Source organism: Gracilinanus agilis, chromosome 3 (genome assembly GCF_016433145.1).
Source record: "Gracilinanus agilis isolate LMUSP501 chromosome 3, AgileGrace, whole genome shotgun sequence".
NCBI lineage: Eukaryota > Metazoa > Chordata > Mammalia > Didelphimorphia > Didelphidae > Gracilinanus > Gracilinanus agilis.
The window spans coordinates 391,084,896-391,103,189 of record NC_058132.1 but is presented as its reverse complement, the minus strand read 5'-3'; the positions used below and the strand labels follow the sequence as shown (position 1 = coordinate 391,103,189).

The 18,294-nt window shown below is 33.8% G+C and overlaps 1 protein-coding gene across 2 annotated transcripts in view; it reads left to right on the top strand.

Moving 5' to 3' along the window:
* Positions 1 to 18,294, top strand: part of DMD (dystrophin) — a 1,921,557-nt gene that overhangs the window by 544,248 nt on the left and 1,359,015 nt on the right. For both annotated transcript variants that reach the window (XM_044670154.1, XM_044670155.1), the window contains exon 40: positions 5,980 to 6,174. In XM_044670154.1, coding sequence (XP_044526089.1) covers positions 5,980 to 6,174 — 195 coding nt within the window. The remainder of the gene's footprint in view (positions 1 to 5,979; positions 6,175 to 18,294) is intronic.

Below are 18,294 nucleotides of genomic sequence, written 5' to 3'. Positions count from 1 at the left end.
AACATCTTTGGAAAAGCACTATTTGGAACAAAATAAAAATGCAAGAAATCACAAAATATATTTGATAATGATAAGAAATACCTGATAGAGAAACGACAAAATATCCTAGGCTATATTTTAACTTTTCAAGTCTTCACCAGTGCAAGACTAATTGTTTTTTGTTGTTGCTGTTTCTGGTTATTGCTTCTCAAATTAGACATATTTTTAATTGACTGCATCGGATTCTGACTAAGTGGCCCTCTGTGAAAAGAAAAGGTGAATTTTTGATTATCTTTTTATTTTATTTTTTAGCTAAAATAATACCTGGAATAACATATCATTTAATATCCTAACACAAATATTTATGTGTTATCCACAAATACAGCGCTGCAGGGAACTGGAGTGACTAGTAACCATCTCACAGTAGTACTTTTTTCTGATTGAGAAAGTTATCTAACATTAAAGACCAGCTACTTAGAGAAGATATTTCATCAGACCCTCAGTGTAGCAGTTTATTTCATTTAATGGCATCAAATGATTTTGCTATATCATTTACCATTATAGATGACTAGAGTCAAATGGTTAGATAAAGCCAGAGTAGAAAAACTATGACATCTGGTATCTGATGTCATTGATGGCTGAATTTTTCTTTTTATTTGTTTTCCTCCCTGTTTTTCTCTAACAAAGGATCTTAAAATAGTCCTATTTTCCTAATGTGATAGACCTTACCTTAATGCTTCTTCACTAATTTTCAGCAACACATAATGGATTGAGAGCTTACTGAATATAATGAAGATTGTGTCTGTGACTAAGAATATATGTGTGAAATGGTCAGATTATGGCATGACCAACATCCTTATATCATTAATCTTTCCTAAATGATGCCTATTACTATAAGATTCGTTCACCTACATCAGTTTTGAAGATGTTATCCTTGCCCAACATAAATTCTTTTATACACATTTTAACAGTAAGCAAGTTAATATATTTTGCCTATTAGGAAAGGCTGATGGTTATGAATACCTAAAATGTGATTCTTGACACACATGAATAATGTATGTCAATCTAATTTGAAAGATAATAAACAACTCATCATTTAGTATTTTAACAGAAATATTGATGGAATGTTCCCAGTTTATTTCATATTTACCCAGTTTTAAAGGAAATTATTGTGGTCAGTAACCATCTTTAAAAATCTTAAAATAAAATTTAGAAATGAGGAATCTTTCTAACATGAAAGATCCTGTTTAGAGTGGATATTTCATCACATACTCATGGGAGCTGTCTATTGTACTTAATGAGGTCAGTAGGGATTGAGCTATTGGAGCCTATGACTCAAAGTTTTAAAAGGTTGCATTTTGAAGTAAATGTTCAGTTCTTTCAGTTCTCCAGAAAAATATTTTTACTACTTAGTGGATGGAAATATTTTATTTTATTTTAAAAAAAGTACAAACTATTGAACAATGGATTTCCTGACATGTATGGAGTCAGCTAAGTGATGAAGTGCATAGAAAGTTGGATTTGGAATCAGGAAGGTCTGAATTCAAGTTCTGCCTCAGACATGCTGCTAGTCAAGATATCTAACTCCTCTTTTGGTTTCAATTTCTAAAACTGTAAAATGAAGATAATAGCATCTACTTCGTGGGCAGGTAGTAAGAACTAAATAAGATTATATAAATATATATGTATATATATATGAACCAAATAAGATTATATATATATATAAAGTATAAGATTATAGCTATATGTATGCATGATCTTATTTTGTTTTAATTATATATATGTATGCATATATATAAAGTTCTTTGAAAATATTATAGGGCAATATAAATGCTAGCTTTTTATGTTGTTGATCATAATGATGATGATACAGATGGTGATGTTAAAATTTAATTCTATAACATGATTAATATTGTTATTTATTTTATAAGTCAATTATGTACTTAAGGAGTCCTTTTTTATTACTGATGGAGCGTATCCATATTAGAAAAATCTTTAGTACCAGTAATACCTATTAATTCCAGCCTGATGTAATGGAAAAATAATTGAACTTAAGGATAAAAAAAATCATATTACCACCACTTAAAAAATTCTTAGTTCTGATCCTTTGAAAAGTTATTTACCTCCTTTTACCTTTTTCATGGGGCTGTTATGAGAATTAAATGCTATTATTTAAGCAGAAGTGTTCAAGTGTTCAGGATTTTTATTATTAAGAATTATTGCCAAAATTAATGAAAGCATTTCAAGTTTGGAAATATTTGTCCTCCTTAATCATAGTAAATTTACCAAGAATTGATTAATTGTAGAAAAAGAACTACAGCCTCATAACTACAAGTATTCTCTACAAAGAAGTTTAGGAATTTGTTGTTGAATCATTTTTCAATTTTGTCCAAGTTTTCATGACACCATTCCAGGTTTTCTTAGCAAAGATACTGAAGTGATTTGCCATTTCCTTCTCAAGGATCAGGAAACTGAGGCAAACAGGGTTATATAACTTGCTCAGGGTCCCACAGGTAGTGTCTTAGGGAAGTTTTGAAAGTAGGAAAATGAATCTTCCTTACTCCAGGTCCAGTACTCTATCTACTGCCCCACTTTACTACCCTCTAGAGATTCAGGGACGCAGATTGTGTATTGTCATTTTAGGGGGAACAATTCTAAATCAGTGGGCTAGCACCAATGTCACTATGAATACAGTCAGAAAGTTTTTTAAGATGTAGTTTTATGTAAATGAGTTAATTTAAACAATTTCATTCAAAGTTCTTTCATACTTGAAAACAAAAATAAATATAGAATCAAGTTTGAGAAATTCTCAGGAAAAATGTACAGCAATAGCTGCAAAGACTATTTTTCAGCACTGCCTCTTACTTTTCTATTATTTAACCGTTCATCTAAAAACCTTGTTGTATCCAGTGTTTCCATTGTTACAGAGCATAACATTAACTTTTATGTAACAACCTTAAAAGGGACAGGAGAACATTAGTAAAGAAAACTAAGGAGACTATAGGAAAAGATGAAATAAAATGAGAGTGAAGCTTAGTTTCCTGTAAAGGACATAGGCTGACATCATTTATCAAAATTTGTTAGAATGGTTTGATATTTCAGAACTCCATTGTTTAAAATGAAGGGAACAAAAATAAAAAATGACTAACCACATTACTTTAAAGATATTTTTTTTATTTTAAACCCTTAACTTCTGTGCATTGACTCATAGGTGGAAGAGTGGTAAGGGTAGGCAATGGGGGTCAAGTGACTTGCCCAGGGTCACACAGCTGGGAAGTGTCTGAGGCCGGATTTGAACCTAGGACCTCCCATCTCTAGGCCTGGCTCTCAATCCAATAAGTTACCCAGCTGCCCCCTACTTTAAAGATATTAAAGGAAAAGGGAAATAAAGAGAAAGAGCAAAATTACAGCTTTTTTTCTAGCTGATTCCTGTCTTTATTAGTGTAATCAGTTATTGTGGAGGGAATATAGATATCTACACATATGTGTATCTGTTTAAATACAAATGTACAGGTGTACTTAAATAATCTAGGTTTCCAGCTACCCCTGGAGCATTTTACATGAGAATCCCCTAATTGATGGAAAGGATGCTGAGAAGATATCATGAGCGTACGTGAGGGACAAAGTTAGTATGAGAACTTTCAAGTGAAGAGAAGAAACATTCTTCATTGTACATGCACACCCACACAGAATCAAGACTGATTTTAAATTTTGTGATGATTCTTTTGATTGATATTGCCTGTCAAATGAACTGGGTAAAACAAATCATTTATGTTTTTCATATTGGTGAAATGCTATGTTAGAGTTATCATCATGGTAAATATGAGAAAAAACTACATGTTGAAATAAGTAATTGCTCATAATATTATAGTCTAATGCTAACTCAAATTTCTATTTTTACTTTATAAATATGTGTCCTCAAAGAGGTGGTCCTATGAATATTTACACTATGTGTACCCCAAACTGAACTGTAAGAATATAAAACATACAGACAATTCTCACTTTATATAAGTGGACAATTCTTCCTAAAGAGCTTTTCACATAATACAAATTTTCAAAATCCTGAGGGAGAGAGGCAGGAGGGGGGGATCCTGTACCTGGAGGGAGCTAGTAAGCATGTGGTCCAAGGACATGTGGGTGACAGGACAGAAAAATAATAGCAGGAGATGAAACATGGGGGCAATATAGACACGTGAGGGCCAGAAAAAGACTCAGACCAGGGAGAACAAGACAACAGCATTTTGGAGGGACATGTGGGTGGGTGGACAAGCAAAAAAGGACTTTCAGGACTAGAGGTCTCAAGCCAAGCTTCAATCAGGTGGCACCAGCAATGGTACCTGTTCTTCCAGACTGGTCTTCTGATGTCACTAAATGAATTTAGGTTTATTTTTCAGGCGGGGGGGGGGTGTATTGATAAGCCAAGAAGTGTCTAGCTAAAGGGCAGGAACAGAGAAAGAAAACAGTACTCTAAAAGAACTTCTTTCACACATTTTTATATAGTTTAATTTCTGTTAAAGTAAAAATTATCTGTGTGGTCAATTTATTTTGGTTACCTTTTATGAAGTAGTTCTATTACAAGTATATGGGGATTCTAAAATTGAAATTCTCAAGGTTTATGCCATACCAGAATCCTGAAGGGGAGGAGAAGGTAAAGGAAACAGCTATGTACTATATAGTATTTATTAGAAAACTTAACATCACATTAAGTTGTGGAAGATTTGTTTCATGAACATATAACTAAATGATTTGATTTTATTCATTTCACAGCATTTGTGGGGAATGGTCTTTTTTTCTTTTGAATAAAGTGCTGTAGAATTGTGTATATAGGTTTAGCAGGAGAATTTCTGCAAAACTATTATAACGCTAGCTTTTAACTAACCCGACATTCTTCTCCAAATAGCCACTTAGTCATAGACCCAGAAATGGTGTTGGCTAAAAGTACATAGGTCTCGACCACAATCAATCTTCAATCTAAAGTTATAGCTAGAATAATTCTAGGATAGTCCTGATATCCTAGTGTGTTAGCACTACAGAAAGATCATCCCCATCCTTCTATGACAGCCAGTCAAATTTGTTTGCTCTTTACAAGGTCATGGAGGAACAAAAGGGAAGGTAGTGAGGAGACAAGAAGTATAATCTGAGATGTCCCAGGACAATTCTCCTTGGAGATTTAGGCTATGAACACTCTTAGAAATCCAGAGCAGGAAAGAGTTATTGGCAAAAAGGGGGTGTGTGATCTACTATAGTTAACATTAAAAATAGTTGACTAGACTATCAAAATGTAAATTCCATCCAGAGGAATCAAATTGCCACGCCCTTATCTAATGACTGTTTAGCAAGACTTAATTGTAAGACAGGGGATGAGAAAGGGAATGAGCACATAATCAGTATCTACAATTGTGCCAGACATTGTGCCAGGCATTGTGCCCTTTCTATGTAATTCATTTAATGTTCACAAAAAACTTTGGGAGGCAGTCATTTTATCACCTCCATTTTACAGTTGGGGAAATGGAGTCAGACAGAGGTTAAATGATTTTTGCAGGTTAATATGACTACTAGTATTGGTCTAGGACTAGATTTGAACTCAGATATTCCTGATTCTAGTCTTGACACTCCATTCACTGTACTTAGCTGCCTCATAGTATAGAGGATTGGGTGGAAAGGTGGATAACCGTTAAAGAATGCCAATAGGACAGGAGAGTTTTAAACACAACCCACCTTCATCTCCCCAGAAAGAACTCTGCTATGTCTCTCACTTGCACTATTGCTGCTTTTCAATACATCATAGACCAGGTTTAACGTATGTTTTCTAGGTTACTAATTCCCAAAACAGAGTTTGGAAATGTCTTCTTTATTTTAATTTAAACTTCTTTAATTGCCATTATGTATCTGTAATCAGTTTTCATCTGTTTTTAGACAGATGAAATTTATAACAAATCACTAGAAATTTTTCAAATTATTAGGAAGCTAAAAGAACATTCTATTGTATATCTATACCAGCAAACTGTTCGTGAAGAAACAACGATGGTGATGACTGAAGGTTTGCCTTTGGAAACCTTATATGTGCCTTCTACTTATCTCGCTGAGATTCATCGGGTCACACAAAACATATCTGAAGCAGAACTTCTTCTTAATACTCCCGACCTCTGTGCAAAAGACTTTGAAGACCTCTTCAAGCAAGAGGAATGTCTGAAGGTAAGATAAAAAATATTTCCGTGAAAATATTTGTGAATCTGTTGTTTCTGCCTTGTGACACTGTGGTTTATTGGAAAAGAACACCTGGTTTGGAGTCATGGAATTAGAGTTCCAGTCTAGGTCCTGCCATGAACTATCTATGTCACCTTAGACAAGTCACTTAACCTCAACATGTCCATTTTCTCCATCTTTAAAATGAAAGTTTTGGATAGGATGAGATCTGAGGTTCCTCTAGGAAATCTATGAAATTGTGAAATTTACTTATATGTGTTCATGTGTGGAGGGATATACAGATATGCTGCTAGTGGACAATCATTTCATAACCACTCTACAAATCAAGGACAGATATAGGAAAATATGCTCCTAGAATATACAAAGCTTGTAAGGCAAGAAATCCAGACAATTACTAGCTGTCTGACCTTAGGCAAGTAACTTTACTTTGTCTGCCTTGGTTTCCTCATCTGTAAAATGAGCTATAGAATAAATTATCAAACTACTCCAGTATCTTTGCCAAGAAAACCCCAAATGCGAAATCATAAAGATTGGGACATAACTGAAATGATTTTAAAAGTTTGTAGAAAAAATGAATAATTTATTTTTGAAATGAATTAAAGAAAAGTTGATTAAACATATCATATGCTATACAGAATGTGATTTTTCTAGTTTACAAATAAATAAAACATATTGTTCTAGATCTTGATTTCCACTATCTAAGCATTTCAATTTCTGAGCCATAAGTGGGAATTCAGATGCCTGGGGCAAGAGGGAGAATCAGATATAGGATGAATATTAAGAAACCTGAATTGAGATCAGGAGACCATACAGAGGAAGAGAATTGGGCAAGGCTGGGCTAAAAAGAAACTTACCTGGGGAGCTGAGAGCATTTTAAAATTTTACCTCAAGGACCCATTTACCTTCATTCTTCCTGTTCTACTTTATGTGAAACTTCCTTGAGAGGAACCAATTGAGATTGGTGTTAGCTATCTTGGCAGATGGATATTCTTTTCCCCAGAGACTCCAACATTTGAATACACCTAACACAAACACACACACACACACACACACACACACACACACACACACACACACACACACACAGAGTCCTTAAATCCTTAGTTAACTAACACTCCGTAATTGTCAAATCTCTCAAACTGGCTGCTTCCAAAGTTGGAAATTGTGATAATTGATTCACTTGGCCCTAAGATACTAATGAAATACATGCCAGATGGGTTAGGCTAGTTTCTTTCTTAGTTTTAGAGAATTCTTTTCATTAGATATATATGGACTATTCACCTGTAAATCCATCTATAGAAGAATTCCCTACCCCATTTCACAATCTCTATATCTAGCTTGATTTTTTTTCGGAAACTTCATAAAAATCCCTATTTCATATCCTATCAATTTTTTCTTCTTTTTATTGTAGATACTCATTTCTTTTAATTTTGAATTTTTTTGCTGGTATAAATTTGTATATAGTTCGTGTTAGTCATCTCAGTTGTGTCTGACACTTGGTGACCTCTTTTGTGGCTTTCTTGGTAAAAATACTGGAATGGTTTTCCATTTCCTTCTCTAATTCATTTTTCAAGTGAGAAAACTGAGTCAAAGTGGGTTAAATGACTTGTTCAGCTCAGGGTCACAGAGGTAGTAATTATCTGAGGTGGGATTTGAACTCAGATTTTTCTGACTTTAGGTCCAGTATAGATTATGATAATTCTTTTTACTTCTTTTCTATGATTTTATCTCATTCATTTTAATTGCTAATTATTTTTTCTATCTTCTTTTCAATCATATTAGCTAATAGTGTACAAAACAGTAATTAGAAACTTGGAAAGGAAATTATCAGATGTAGTGGCTGTTGCTAGTCAAAGAAGCAAGGAAGGTGTTGTTGGTAATACAGAATGGAAAAAACCTGGCAGAATTAGTCACTCAGTTTGTGTCCCAAGTCTTCTTAGCTCCCAACCCTTGTTATCTATATCCTTTGCATTACTTCTTTATTGCAATGATAACCTCATCTTGTTAAAATTGGCCATTACATTTAGAAGAAAACAATTTAAAGAAGTAAAAGATTTAAAAGAAAGTTGTTTTTGTTTTTTTAGTCTTTAAAGGGAACCTATACTGATGTAGGCTTTATCAAGAGCTAAGGGGAAATACTCCTTAATTGTCTATCTAAATAGTGGGACAAGTTCATTTGCAAATATCTGTCTAATAAGGTGAGTTTTCAACTTTGGTATCTGATCTTCAGATACTAAGCCTCAAAGTAGAAGTGACTATACACCTACTGAGATTTTATCTCAGAAGTTTTATGTAAAATTTTATTTAATAAATGGACAATTTTTAATATGCTGCTCAACAAAGGAGTAGATAAAACAGAATAAGAAAATCTTCATAGGAGAAGTAGGGACCAAAAAAAAAATGAATCCTTGTAGATATTAGACAAATAGATTGAGAAACTGGAAATTTAGTGCCCTTGGTGGTCTGGATGTTTTACATATGAAATGTAAATTACTGGAAAGAGTAGAGGTTTTAATAGCATAAATTTATAGTGGATACCAAGTTTGCAACCTGATCTTACTCATACAAAAAGAAGTCAGTATCTAGATTTGGAAGCTCTTCTCAAGAAGCTGTGCATCTAGAGATCAGACAGCTTCACCACAAAAACTTCTGTTCCTACCAGGGCACAGAATTTTCTACAGGACTAGGCAGGGCATATTAAGCTACAGTTGTTGCATCAGTCATCCTCTCATATCTAAATACTATTTTCAAGGTTCCATCTTTGTATTTTAAAAAATAGCCAATGTTATTGAAGCTAAATGTTATCTTTTATGAATTTAGATATGCAGATTTCCATGAAATGTTGTTTTTACATATCTACTTCAAGATATATTTAGACAATATGATGATGAGCAGATATACTGGACTTAATGGACATACTGGAAAGGTTAGATAATGTTTATATCTATGTCAAAGTCTGTAGCTAAATTGTTTGTGACCACCAGCTTAGGTAGGAAGAAAACGAACTCCTCTAAATTTTGGTACTGGGGTAAAAAGCCCTACTTTGCCTTCTCTTTGATACAGCTTTGCATGCTTTCTTTTAAGATGCTGCAGAGAAAAATGTTGAATTCTAACCTGAGGTAGAATATGGTTAAGCATTAAGCTCTGAAAATTGAAAAGGTAATGTCTAGAGATAACTGTATTGACAATCAAGACGCTTAATATAATAATGTACGCCTCAGGAAAAAATTTTGAAGTTGTGTTTTATACTCGAAATGAAATATTATTAGTATAACCATATCCTGATATCTTTCAAAATTAAATGACACAAGAAAATGGGCAGATGATAAGTTGCTATCACCATCATCCATTTAGCATTTTATATAATCAATAATATCTGAGAAATTCATTCCAAAATCTAAAGAGACAAATAGAAAAAATTTATTTGTTTCTTTTGGTAAATTTAGTAACTGTGTGTTGGTGACTTCAGCTTTATATCTTATTAAGTCAAATAAGCTATAAAATGATACACTAAGAGAAAATGAGATTTGGAGATTTCTTTTAAAAAAATCCCATCCATTTCAGTAGCAGGCCATTTTAAGCTCTTTTTTGTAGTACAGATTACATGATTTCAGTATATTTTGGTGCTGTGAACAAATGGCCTCGATCAGTTTATAAAGACATGCCAGCATTCCTATCATTCTTCATTTTAAGTAATTGCTCATGACAGAACAGTTTGTAAATTCAAAATTGTCATAAACCATTTAAATCATTGCTAATGAGCCAAGACTCAAGTCCTCCTTGTTCTCTTCATGGACAAACAGGTCAGGAGAGCAGTGACCCAGCAAGTAGTTAGTCTGCTACGGAGTAGCTTCCTATTAATATCTCTTGACCTAGTATACATATGTTGATGGGATGTGAACTCTATCTATAGCTAATCATTTGTTCATCCTGATGCATCTAAAATTATTATAGCTGACACCAGCTTTAATGATATTGATTACTGTGGTTACAACTAAGTGGTGTTGCAGGTTTAATTTAGTTGAATTATTAAATTGTCATGAGATGCAGTTGTGGGCACAATTCCATCTTATTCCCAAATAAATCTCCAACCACAGGAAAATGGGTCTTGCACATTCATAGGCTTTGGGGAGGGGGTATAGTCTTGAATGGAGCCTTTTTGATGAATATGTATTTCCTTGTAAAGGCATTCATCATTGTCATTATCCAGTAGTAAAAATAGAAAAGCAGTGCATAAATTGTACAGCTGCTGGTTGGGAAGATTTGAAATTAAATTGTGGTTGATTTTACTCCTGACAGATTTGCATGAATCAAATTATAGAACTGTAGTGGGTATCTCTATGGTTTAACAGTTATTTCTTGAAAGTTTAGTAGTTAGAATGAATAATTTATAATCATTCTAATTAATGCCTTTCTGAAGAAAACATAACTAAAATAATGTGTAAAGATACCATAGGTGCTGCAAACAGGAGAGAACCCGGAGACCTTTTTACATATGTAAATGTGCATGGGTACTACCTCTGTTAAAGTTAGGGGGAGAAATATGAAATTCGGATAAAATATAACAATCTTTCTTGTTTCAAAGACAATGTTAGCCCAGTTACCTAATTGATTATGTTTATGTCCATCACATCCATGCATATCTTATAGCCATACATATAAAAGTACCATACTCATTTTAAAATGCTTAATTTGAGTGCACTCATTTCTAATATCAGGAAAGACTAGCCTTCTGTTCTCTAATGAAAAAAATGTTATTTCTTCCATGAATTTATAATTGGTCTCTCTGAAATGTTGTGAACCATTCTGGATTCCATGGTTTAGAACAGTGATTCCCAAAGTGGGTGCTACCGCCCCCTGGTGGGTGCTGCAGTGATCCAGGGCCGCAGTGATGGCCACAGGTGCATTTATCTTTTCTATTAATTGCTATTAAATTTTTTTAAAAATTATTTTCCAGGGGGCTAAGTAATATTTTTTCTGGAAAGGGGGCTCTAGGCCAAAAAAGTTTGGGAACCACTACTTTAGAAGAATATTTGTAAGCTAGAGAATATCCGTAGGAGGGCAATTAGGATGAAGAAGGTCCTTGAGTCCATGTTAATTGAGGATCAGCTGAAGAAACTGGGAATGTGAATGAGAAGACTCAGTAGGTCTTCAGATAGTTGATTTCAAGCATTTAACAGATTGTCATGTGAAGGAGAGATGAGGTTTGTTTTATTTGGCACAGAGTGAAACCAGAAGCAATGGGTAGAAGCTGTAAAAATGCAAATTTACATTTAATATCAGGGGAAAATATTTTCTCAATTTGATCTCTTTAAAAGTGGAAAGGGAAAAAATATTAAAAAGTGGAATGGGAGGGCAGCTAGGTGGTTCACTGGATCGAGAGCCTGACCTCAAGTCAAGAGTTCTTAGGTTCAAATTTGACCTCATACACTTCCTAACTGTGTGACCCTGGGCAAGTCTGGGTATAGTACTGATTCTAAGGCAAAAAGTAAGGGTTTGTTTGTTAGTTTTGATTTGTTGTTGTTATTGTTGTTGGGGGTTTTTTGTTTGTTTGTTTTTTTTATGGAATGGGCTAGTACTTAGGAGGTAGAGGGTTCTCCTTTCCCACACTTCCTCAGGCAGAGACTGAACAACCACTTACTGGATATGTTTTATTAGAGATTATTTTCATATATGGCTTTCAATTGGTGGTCACTGACCAACTCTCAAATTCACCAATTATTTGAGTATATGCCCCATCACAGAAGTAACAGGGCATCCTTATTATATTTTATTGGTTGTAAAAATAACTAGTCTGAGGAGAATGCCTAATATGTATCCTTTAGAATAAAGTTTTCCTCAAAAATTTTTGTCTCAGGACTTAGTCTTGAAAATTATTGAGGGTCCTTCAAAGTGCTTTTGTTTATATGAATTATATTTATCAACATTTACTATGTTATAAATGGAAATGTTTTAGAATTTAATGAAAAAAGATCTGACATCACAATTGCCATAAAATATCTCAGGGACTGGCAAGGGTCTCCAGACCCTACTTTTGAGAACTACTGCTCTATAATCACATCTTCCTCAAACGACACCCACCTAACCATAGCCTCAAGGGATGTAGATACAGAATTTTTCTGTGTGGCTTTCTCAGGAGTTGGTATGGTAAATAACGATAACAATAAATTTGAGTCAAGAAGAAAGGTCAGCAAATTTAAATGCCTTCCACAAAAGACTAAAATTTGAAGGAGGCAGTGTAAATCACACAAAACAGCATTTTTTCTGATAGTCCCATAATCTCCCTCCTCATTTAGTTGCTGCTTTATTTGGCCTCAAAGTTCAGGGTAAAGCAAATACCTGGGTTCAAGATTTTCTTGAAAATTGATACCCAGAAAGGTGATACAATCATGAGTCTTATTATTTGGCATAGCAACCAGGCAAAAAGGCATAAACACTGAAACAAATACACATACAAATGCTATATGTACAGAGTCTTATCCCTACATGCAAGAAACTTACTTTAGCCTGAGGGAAAAGGAGATACATTGGTGAGAAAACATGCTCAAAGTTGGTGTTTAGTTGGCAAAATTATCTACTTTATGAACTGGTGATCAGTGCCAGATATAGAAGGGTGCACTCACAATCAAACTCAGATGGGGTGGAAAAGTTCTCAAGATCTTGTCTAGATATTAGGCTGAAGTGAAAGGAGGGAAGGGAAATTTTCTTTTTTGAGTAACAAACTGGTGCAAGAGTCTAACATTAAGGCAACAGAAGGCAAGTGACTTAAGGACTCTCCAACAAATCAAGATGTCATCCAGTCAAATCCTGCAAGCTTTGTCTGCTTGGTATAGAGTTCAAGGTGGAAAAATACAAATTAAATGTTTTGCCTATATAATTTATGGGAATTAGGACCATTTGGCCTCACTGATTCTATATTAGACTCCTATTATTATGAGTACAATCATCAAGTGACCCTTGCTGGCTGGATTCAAATTTTGACAAAAGGGAAAATAAATGTAATATTGCTCTAAAATATAGAATTATGGAAATAGCATGATTAGTTCTCTTTTTATGTGTATAACAAAGATAATATTTATTTGATATCTGGTAGCCTTTTTTAGTTTTTGTCTTTGGGACCTTCAGAACCACTGTTTTCTGGGTTAGAACCTTAAAAGCTGGTGCTTTCTGAACTGAACTCTTCTTGACCAGTGCCTTTTGGCCTTGGAGTTTCTGACCTTTCTGACCTGTGTCTGCATTTTGGTCCTCAGCCTTTTTAGAGAGATCTTCACAGTGAGGACCTTTAGGATAGGTGCTGTGTTCTGAACAACTTCATTCTTGGAAATCCCATTTGGCTAGATGCCTCCTGAACTCTTTCACTTGGTGATTAATAATTCTATTTCTCATTTTCTTGGTCTTCATGACTTAATAACATCTAAAATCTGTCATTTTGCTTTCCTTTCCCTAGCTTCAATATTCTTGATTCATCTTGTAGTTTTCAGTTTTATATTGATCTTTTTGTTTCTCCTACTCAGCCTTCATACTTCTGATGAGTGCTTTGTGAGAAAAAGTCTATGAATCACAAACATTTCAATGGAATAGGCAACCTCCTCACACCATTATGTGGATCATAAAACAAAAGCCCTTTATGATCAATAATATCCACAATAGTTACATGCTTGCCAACATGTGGCCCAAAGGATATGTAGACTATCTAGCAAATTTCCAAATAGTACTTAAATACCATGTTTGCATCCATGATTAAAAAGGAAAAAGCCAGTTGGTTAAAATACAGCAGAGAAATTAAGCAAGATTTCCATCATTTCTAAATCATCAGATTAAGTTTATTTGAGACGTTTCTCTCTTTTCCCAAGAGAAGATTCTCCCTCACCATCCAAGCCAAATCAAGAATTGTCATTAAGACTACACCTTCCCACTCTATATATTGTGTGGTGAATCTCTTGCTCTCAGTCAGTTTTATTTGCAAGACTTTTCAGTGGCCTTACGGTTTTTTAAACAGAATAAAGGATTAAGAGCCAGCATATAGTGAAAATGCAAAGAAGTTACCATCCTTAAGCATATATCCCCCCCCAAAAAAACCCAAAAAAATAGTCCCTAAACTATAGATCATCTCTGTAAATAGAAATAATGAAAGGAGGCAGAGGAACACAGTTCTGAGATTAGTCTCCTGCCCTAATATCCCTCACTGGTAAAGTTCCACAATAGCTATCAATCTGGTATCTTCTACAACTATGGACTGGCAATGCTCATCCCTCTTGCTCCTAGAACACATTTGTCCTGTATTTACCCCAGAGTTTCTACATTTTTATTACATATCTACATTTCTTTTGCACCAGCTACTATACATCTGTCCCCAACTACTGACAGTCATTGGAAACATGAAAAGAATAACATAGAGTGGCAAATTAAAAATCTTTGCAAGGGCAATGGAGAAGAAATTCAGGAATTTGGAAGTGTGGATGCTCACATTCTTTTACCTGTTTTCATTGTTTCCCTATTCTAACTTCCATTTGTCAATCTTTGGAATGGGAAAAGGATGAATAAAAGCACCTGTCATATTTAGAAGTTAGCAAGTAATGCTTTGAAGAAAGCTAGGGACTCTAAGAGGCAGCTAAGAGAAAGGAATGCATTACACCTATGAAGGAGGATGACTTGTCCAAAGGCACATGGGCAAAAGATGAAATATATATCATAAATAGCCAGTCTGACCAGAATTTAGAGTTCATGAAGAGAACTAATATGAAATAAGACTCAAAAATATGAAGGAACTGGATGGTGGAAGGCATTAAATCCTAGGCCACTGATTTTGTATTTAATCTTAGAGAAAATAGGGAGCCTTTAAGATTTCTGAGTGGATGTGATGGTGACATGGTCAGATATTTGTTTCAGGGGAATGCTTGAATAAATTGTGGTATATGAATGTAATGGAATGCTATTGTGTCATTAGAAATAATAAACAGATAACCAGAAAAATGAGTAGAACCAAGAGAACACTATACATAGCCCCAGAGAAGAATAAATTGTAAATGTTACCCTCAAGAGAATGAAGTGAACAGTGGAAACATGAAAGACATTTGTATGAACAGATCTGTTTCCCTAATGATGCCTTTAGTGATATGGGAAAGGGGAGAGGGTGTGGGATACTTGTGAATAAATTTTATTAAATAAAAAAAAAGAAATGAGGAGCAAGATGATCGCTAAAAAACCTGAAAAGATTTAAAAGAAGTGATGTAAAGTGATGTGAGCAGAACTGGAAGAACATTGTACACAATAACAGTAATAATATATGTTGATCAACTTTGAATGAATTATCTGTTATCAGCAAAGCAAGAATCTAATATAACTCCAAAGAATGCGTGACAAAAAAAAGGTTATTCATCACCACAGAAGGAACTGATAGAGTCTGAATGCAGATTGAAGCATTCTATCTCATCACTTTATTTCCATAGTGATTTTTTTCTAGGATAAATGGCATGTCTTCTTTTACAGTATAATAAATGTGGAAATACATATTGCATGATAATATGTGTATAACATATCATATTGATCACATTAAATTAAAAAGATTCCGCACAAACAAAATCAATGCAATCAAGATTAAAAGACAAGCAATAAACTGGGGGAAATCATAGCAAGTGTCTTTGACAAAGGCCTCATTTCTCAAATCTATAGAGAACTGTGTCGAATTTATAAAAATACAAAACATTCCCCAATAGACAAATGGTCAAAGAATATGAACAGGCAATTCCCAGATGAAGAAATTTAAACTATCTTTAATCATATAAAAATGTTCCAAATCATTATTAATTAGAGAAATGCAAATTAAAATAATTCTGAGATATCATGTCACAGCTCTTAAACTAGCTAACATGATAAAAGAAAAAAGGATAAATAATGGAAGGGAATAGGGAAAATTAAGACACATATATTGCTGGTATATATCACTAATATATTGTGAACTAATAAAACCATTGTGGTGAGCAATCAGGAACCATGCCCAAAATGCCATAAAATTTTGTATACCTTTTGAACCAGCAATACTACTACTAGGTCTGTATTCCAAAGAGTTTAAACATAGGCTAAAATGATCTACTTGTTTTGTTTTGTTTTCAACCCTTATCTACTGTTTAGTACTAATTCTAAGCAAAAGAGTGGCAAAGGAATAAGTCATTGGAGACTTAAGTGACTTGCCCAGAGTCACACAGCTAGGAAGTGTCTGAAGTCAAATTTGATACCAGTTTCTCCTGACTCCAGATCTGGTGCTCTATCCGCTGTACAATCTAGCTGCTCCCAAAAGAACCTACTTAAATAAAATATTTATAGCCACTCTTTTTTGTGGTGGCAAAGAACTGAAAACTGAAGAAATATCCATCAATTGGGGAATGGCTGAATGAGTTGTGGTTTGTGATTGTAATGTGCTATAAAAAATGACAAGCAAAATGATCATAAAAAACCTGAAAAGACATACATGAAGTGATACAAAATGAAGTGAACAGAACCAGAACATTGGACACAGTAACAATGATGTATGATCTTGAACTGTGAATGACTTAATTATTATCAAGAGGAGAAGAATCCATGGCAACTCCAGAGGACTCATGAAAAAAGGATATCTAGCCACCATAGAAGGGACAGAGTCCAAATGCAAATCAAAACATAGCATTCTTCACTTTATTTCCTTCATGAATTTTTCTCTGAAGTAAACAATATGTCTTGTTTCACAGCATGATAAATATGGAAATATATATTGTATGATCATTTTTGTACACATATATCATATTAGCTACCTTCTTTGGCAGAGAAATGAGTGAGAGAGAGGGAGAGAACACGAATTGCAAAATGTCAGAATGATGATTAAAAATTATATCTTCATGTTTCCAGAGTGAATTACAGAGGGTGAAAACAAAAGGAAGGGAATCAATTATGATGTATTGTAATAGTTTGCTATTCTATATTATCTCTTTAAAAGATCCCTACTAGTTATAGACAAGGTAAGTGGAGAAAGGAATATAGCTATAAAGGATGTTAAAGAGGAAGAATTGAGAAAATGTATCAACTGTATCAACTTCTTGGAAATGAGAGAAAAGGAAAAGTTGAGGAAAACTACAAGGTTGCAATACTTACTAGTTCAAAGTATTTAATTCAAAATATAATGATTGTATCCATTTGAGTGGAACCAAATGTAATGCCATAAACAAACTATGACTCTTCTAATCCAGGATTAGGAGAATATGGTGATAGCACAAGAGTATCTAGAAGTATAAACTAATTAACTCCAGGAAAAAAAATGAAACTACTAAGAGGTATGTGCATATAATAATGCACCATTTTACTAGATGGAGCACAAGTTTTCAGTCACTTTAATAGCATTCTGAGATTTAAAAAAAAATTACCGTCACACTCATCTAAGTCTAGCTCTGAAATATATGAGATTTTCAAAGCAAAGTCAGAGACACATGCTTTTTTCCATTTCATTTCATATTAGTTTAGAGCTACTTGGTTAATGCAAAATAGAACTTGATAAATGAATTACCAAGTTATATGAACTGATACTTAGGACTAAAAATAAGCTGCATAATGTAATCATTTAGTGATTACTTTTCACTAAAGAAAACTGTGTTTTGTTACTAATGTACAAAGAAAATATTCAGTCATAAATACAAATCCTTTCATCAGTTGCTATTATCATCTTGGATTTGTTTATCAAAAGTTGCTATTTATATTTTCAAAAATGCCTTACAATTACTAGATAGTTTATTGGTGCATATTTGAATCATATTTAAATAATCCCCATTTACTTTTTAAATGATCCACTGTATCTCTTAACAATTTGTCATAGATACAATTTAGTTTGTATTTTCTTTATGCTAGCACTTAAGGCATACATTTAAATGTTCCTCAACAGTTTCTACTTACGTTTTGTACACAACTGTTTTAGAGACTATTCTTTCTTCCCAGAGCCTGTTTTCTCTTCCCAACTTCTTTATATAGATTCAAAAATGCAATTTTCCCTGCTTCCACATTTATACTCAAATTCACTTCTGTCTATGCCAGGTGCATTATAATAATTCTACTTCTACTCTTTCAAATCTTAAAGTAAGACTAGTT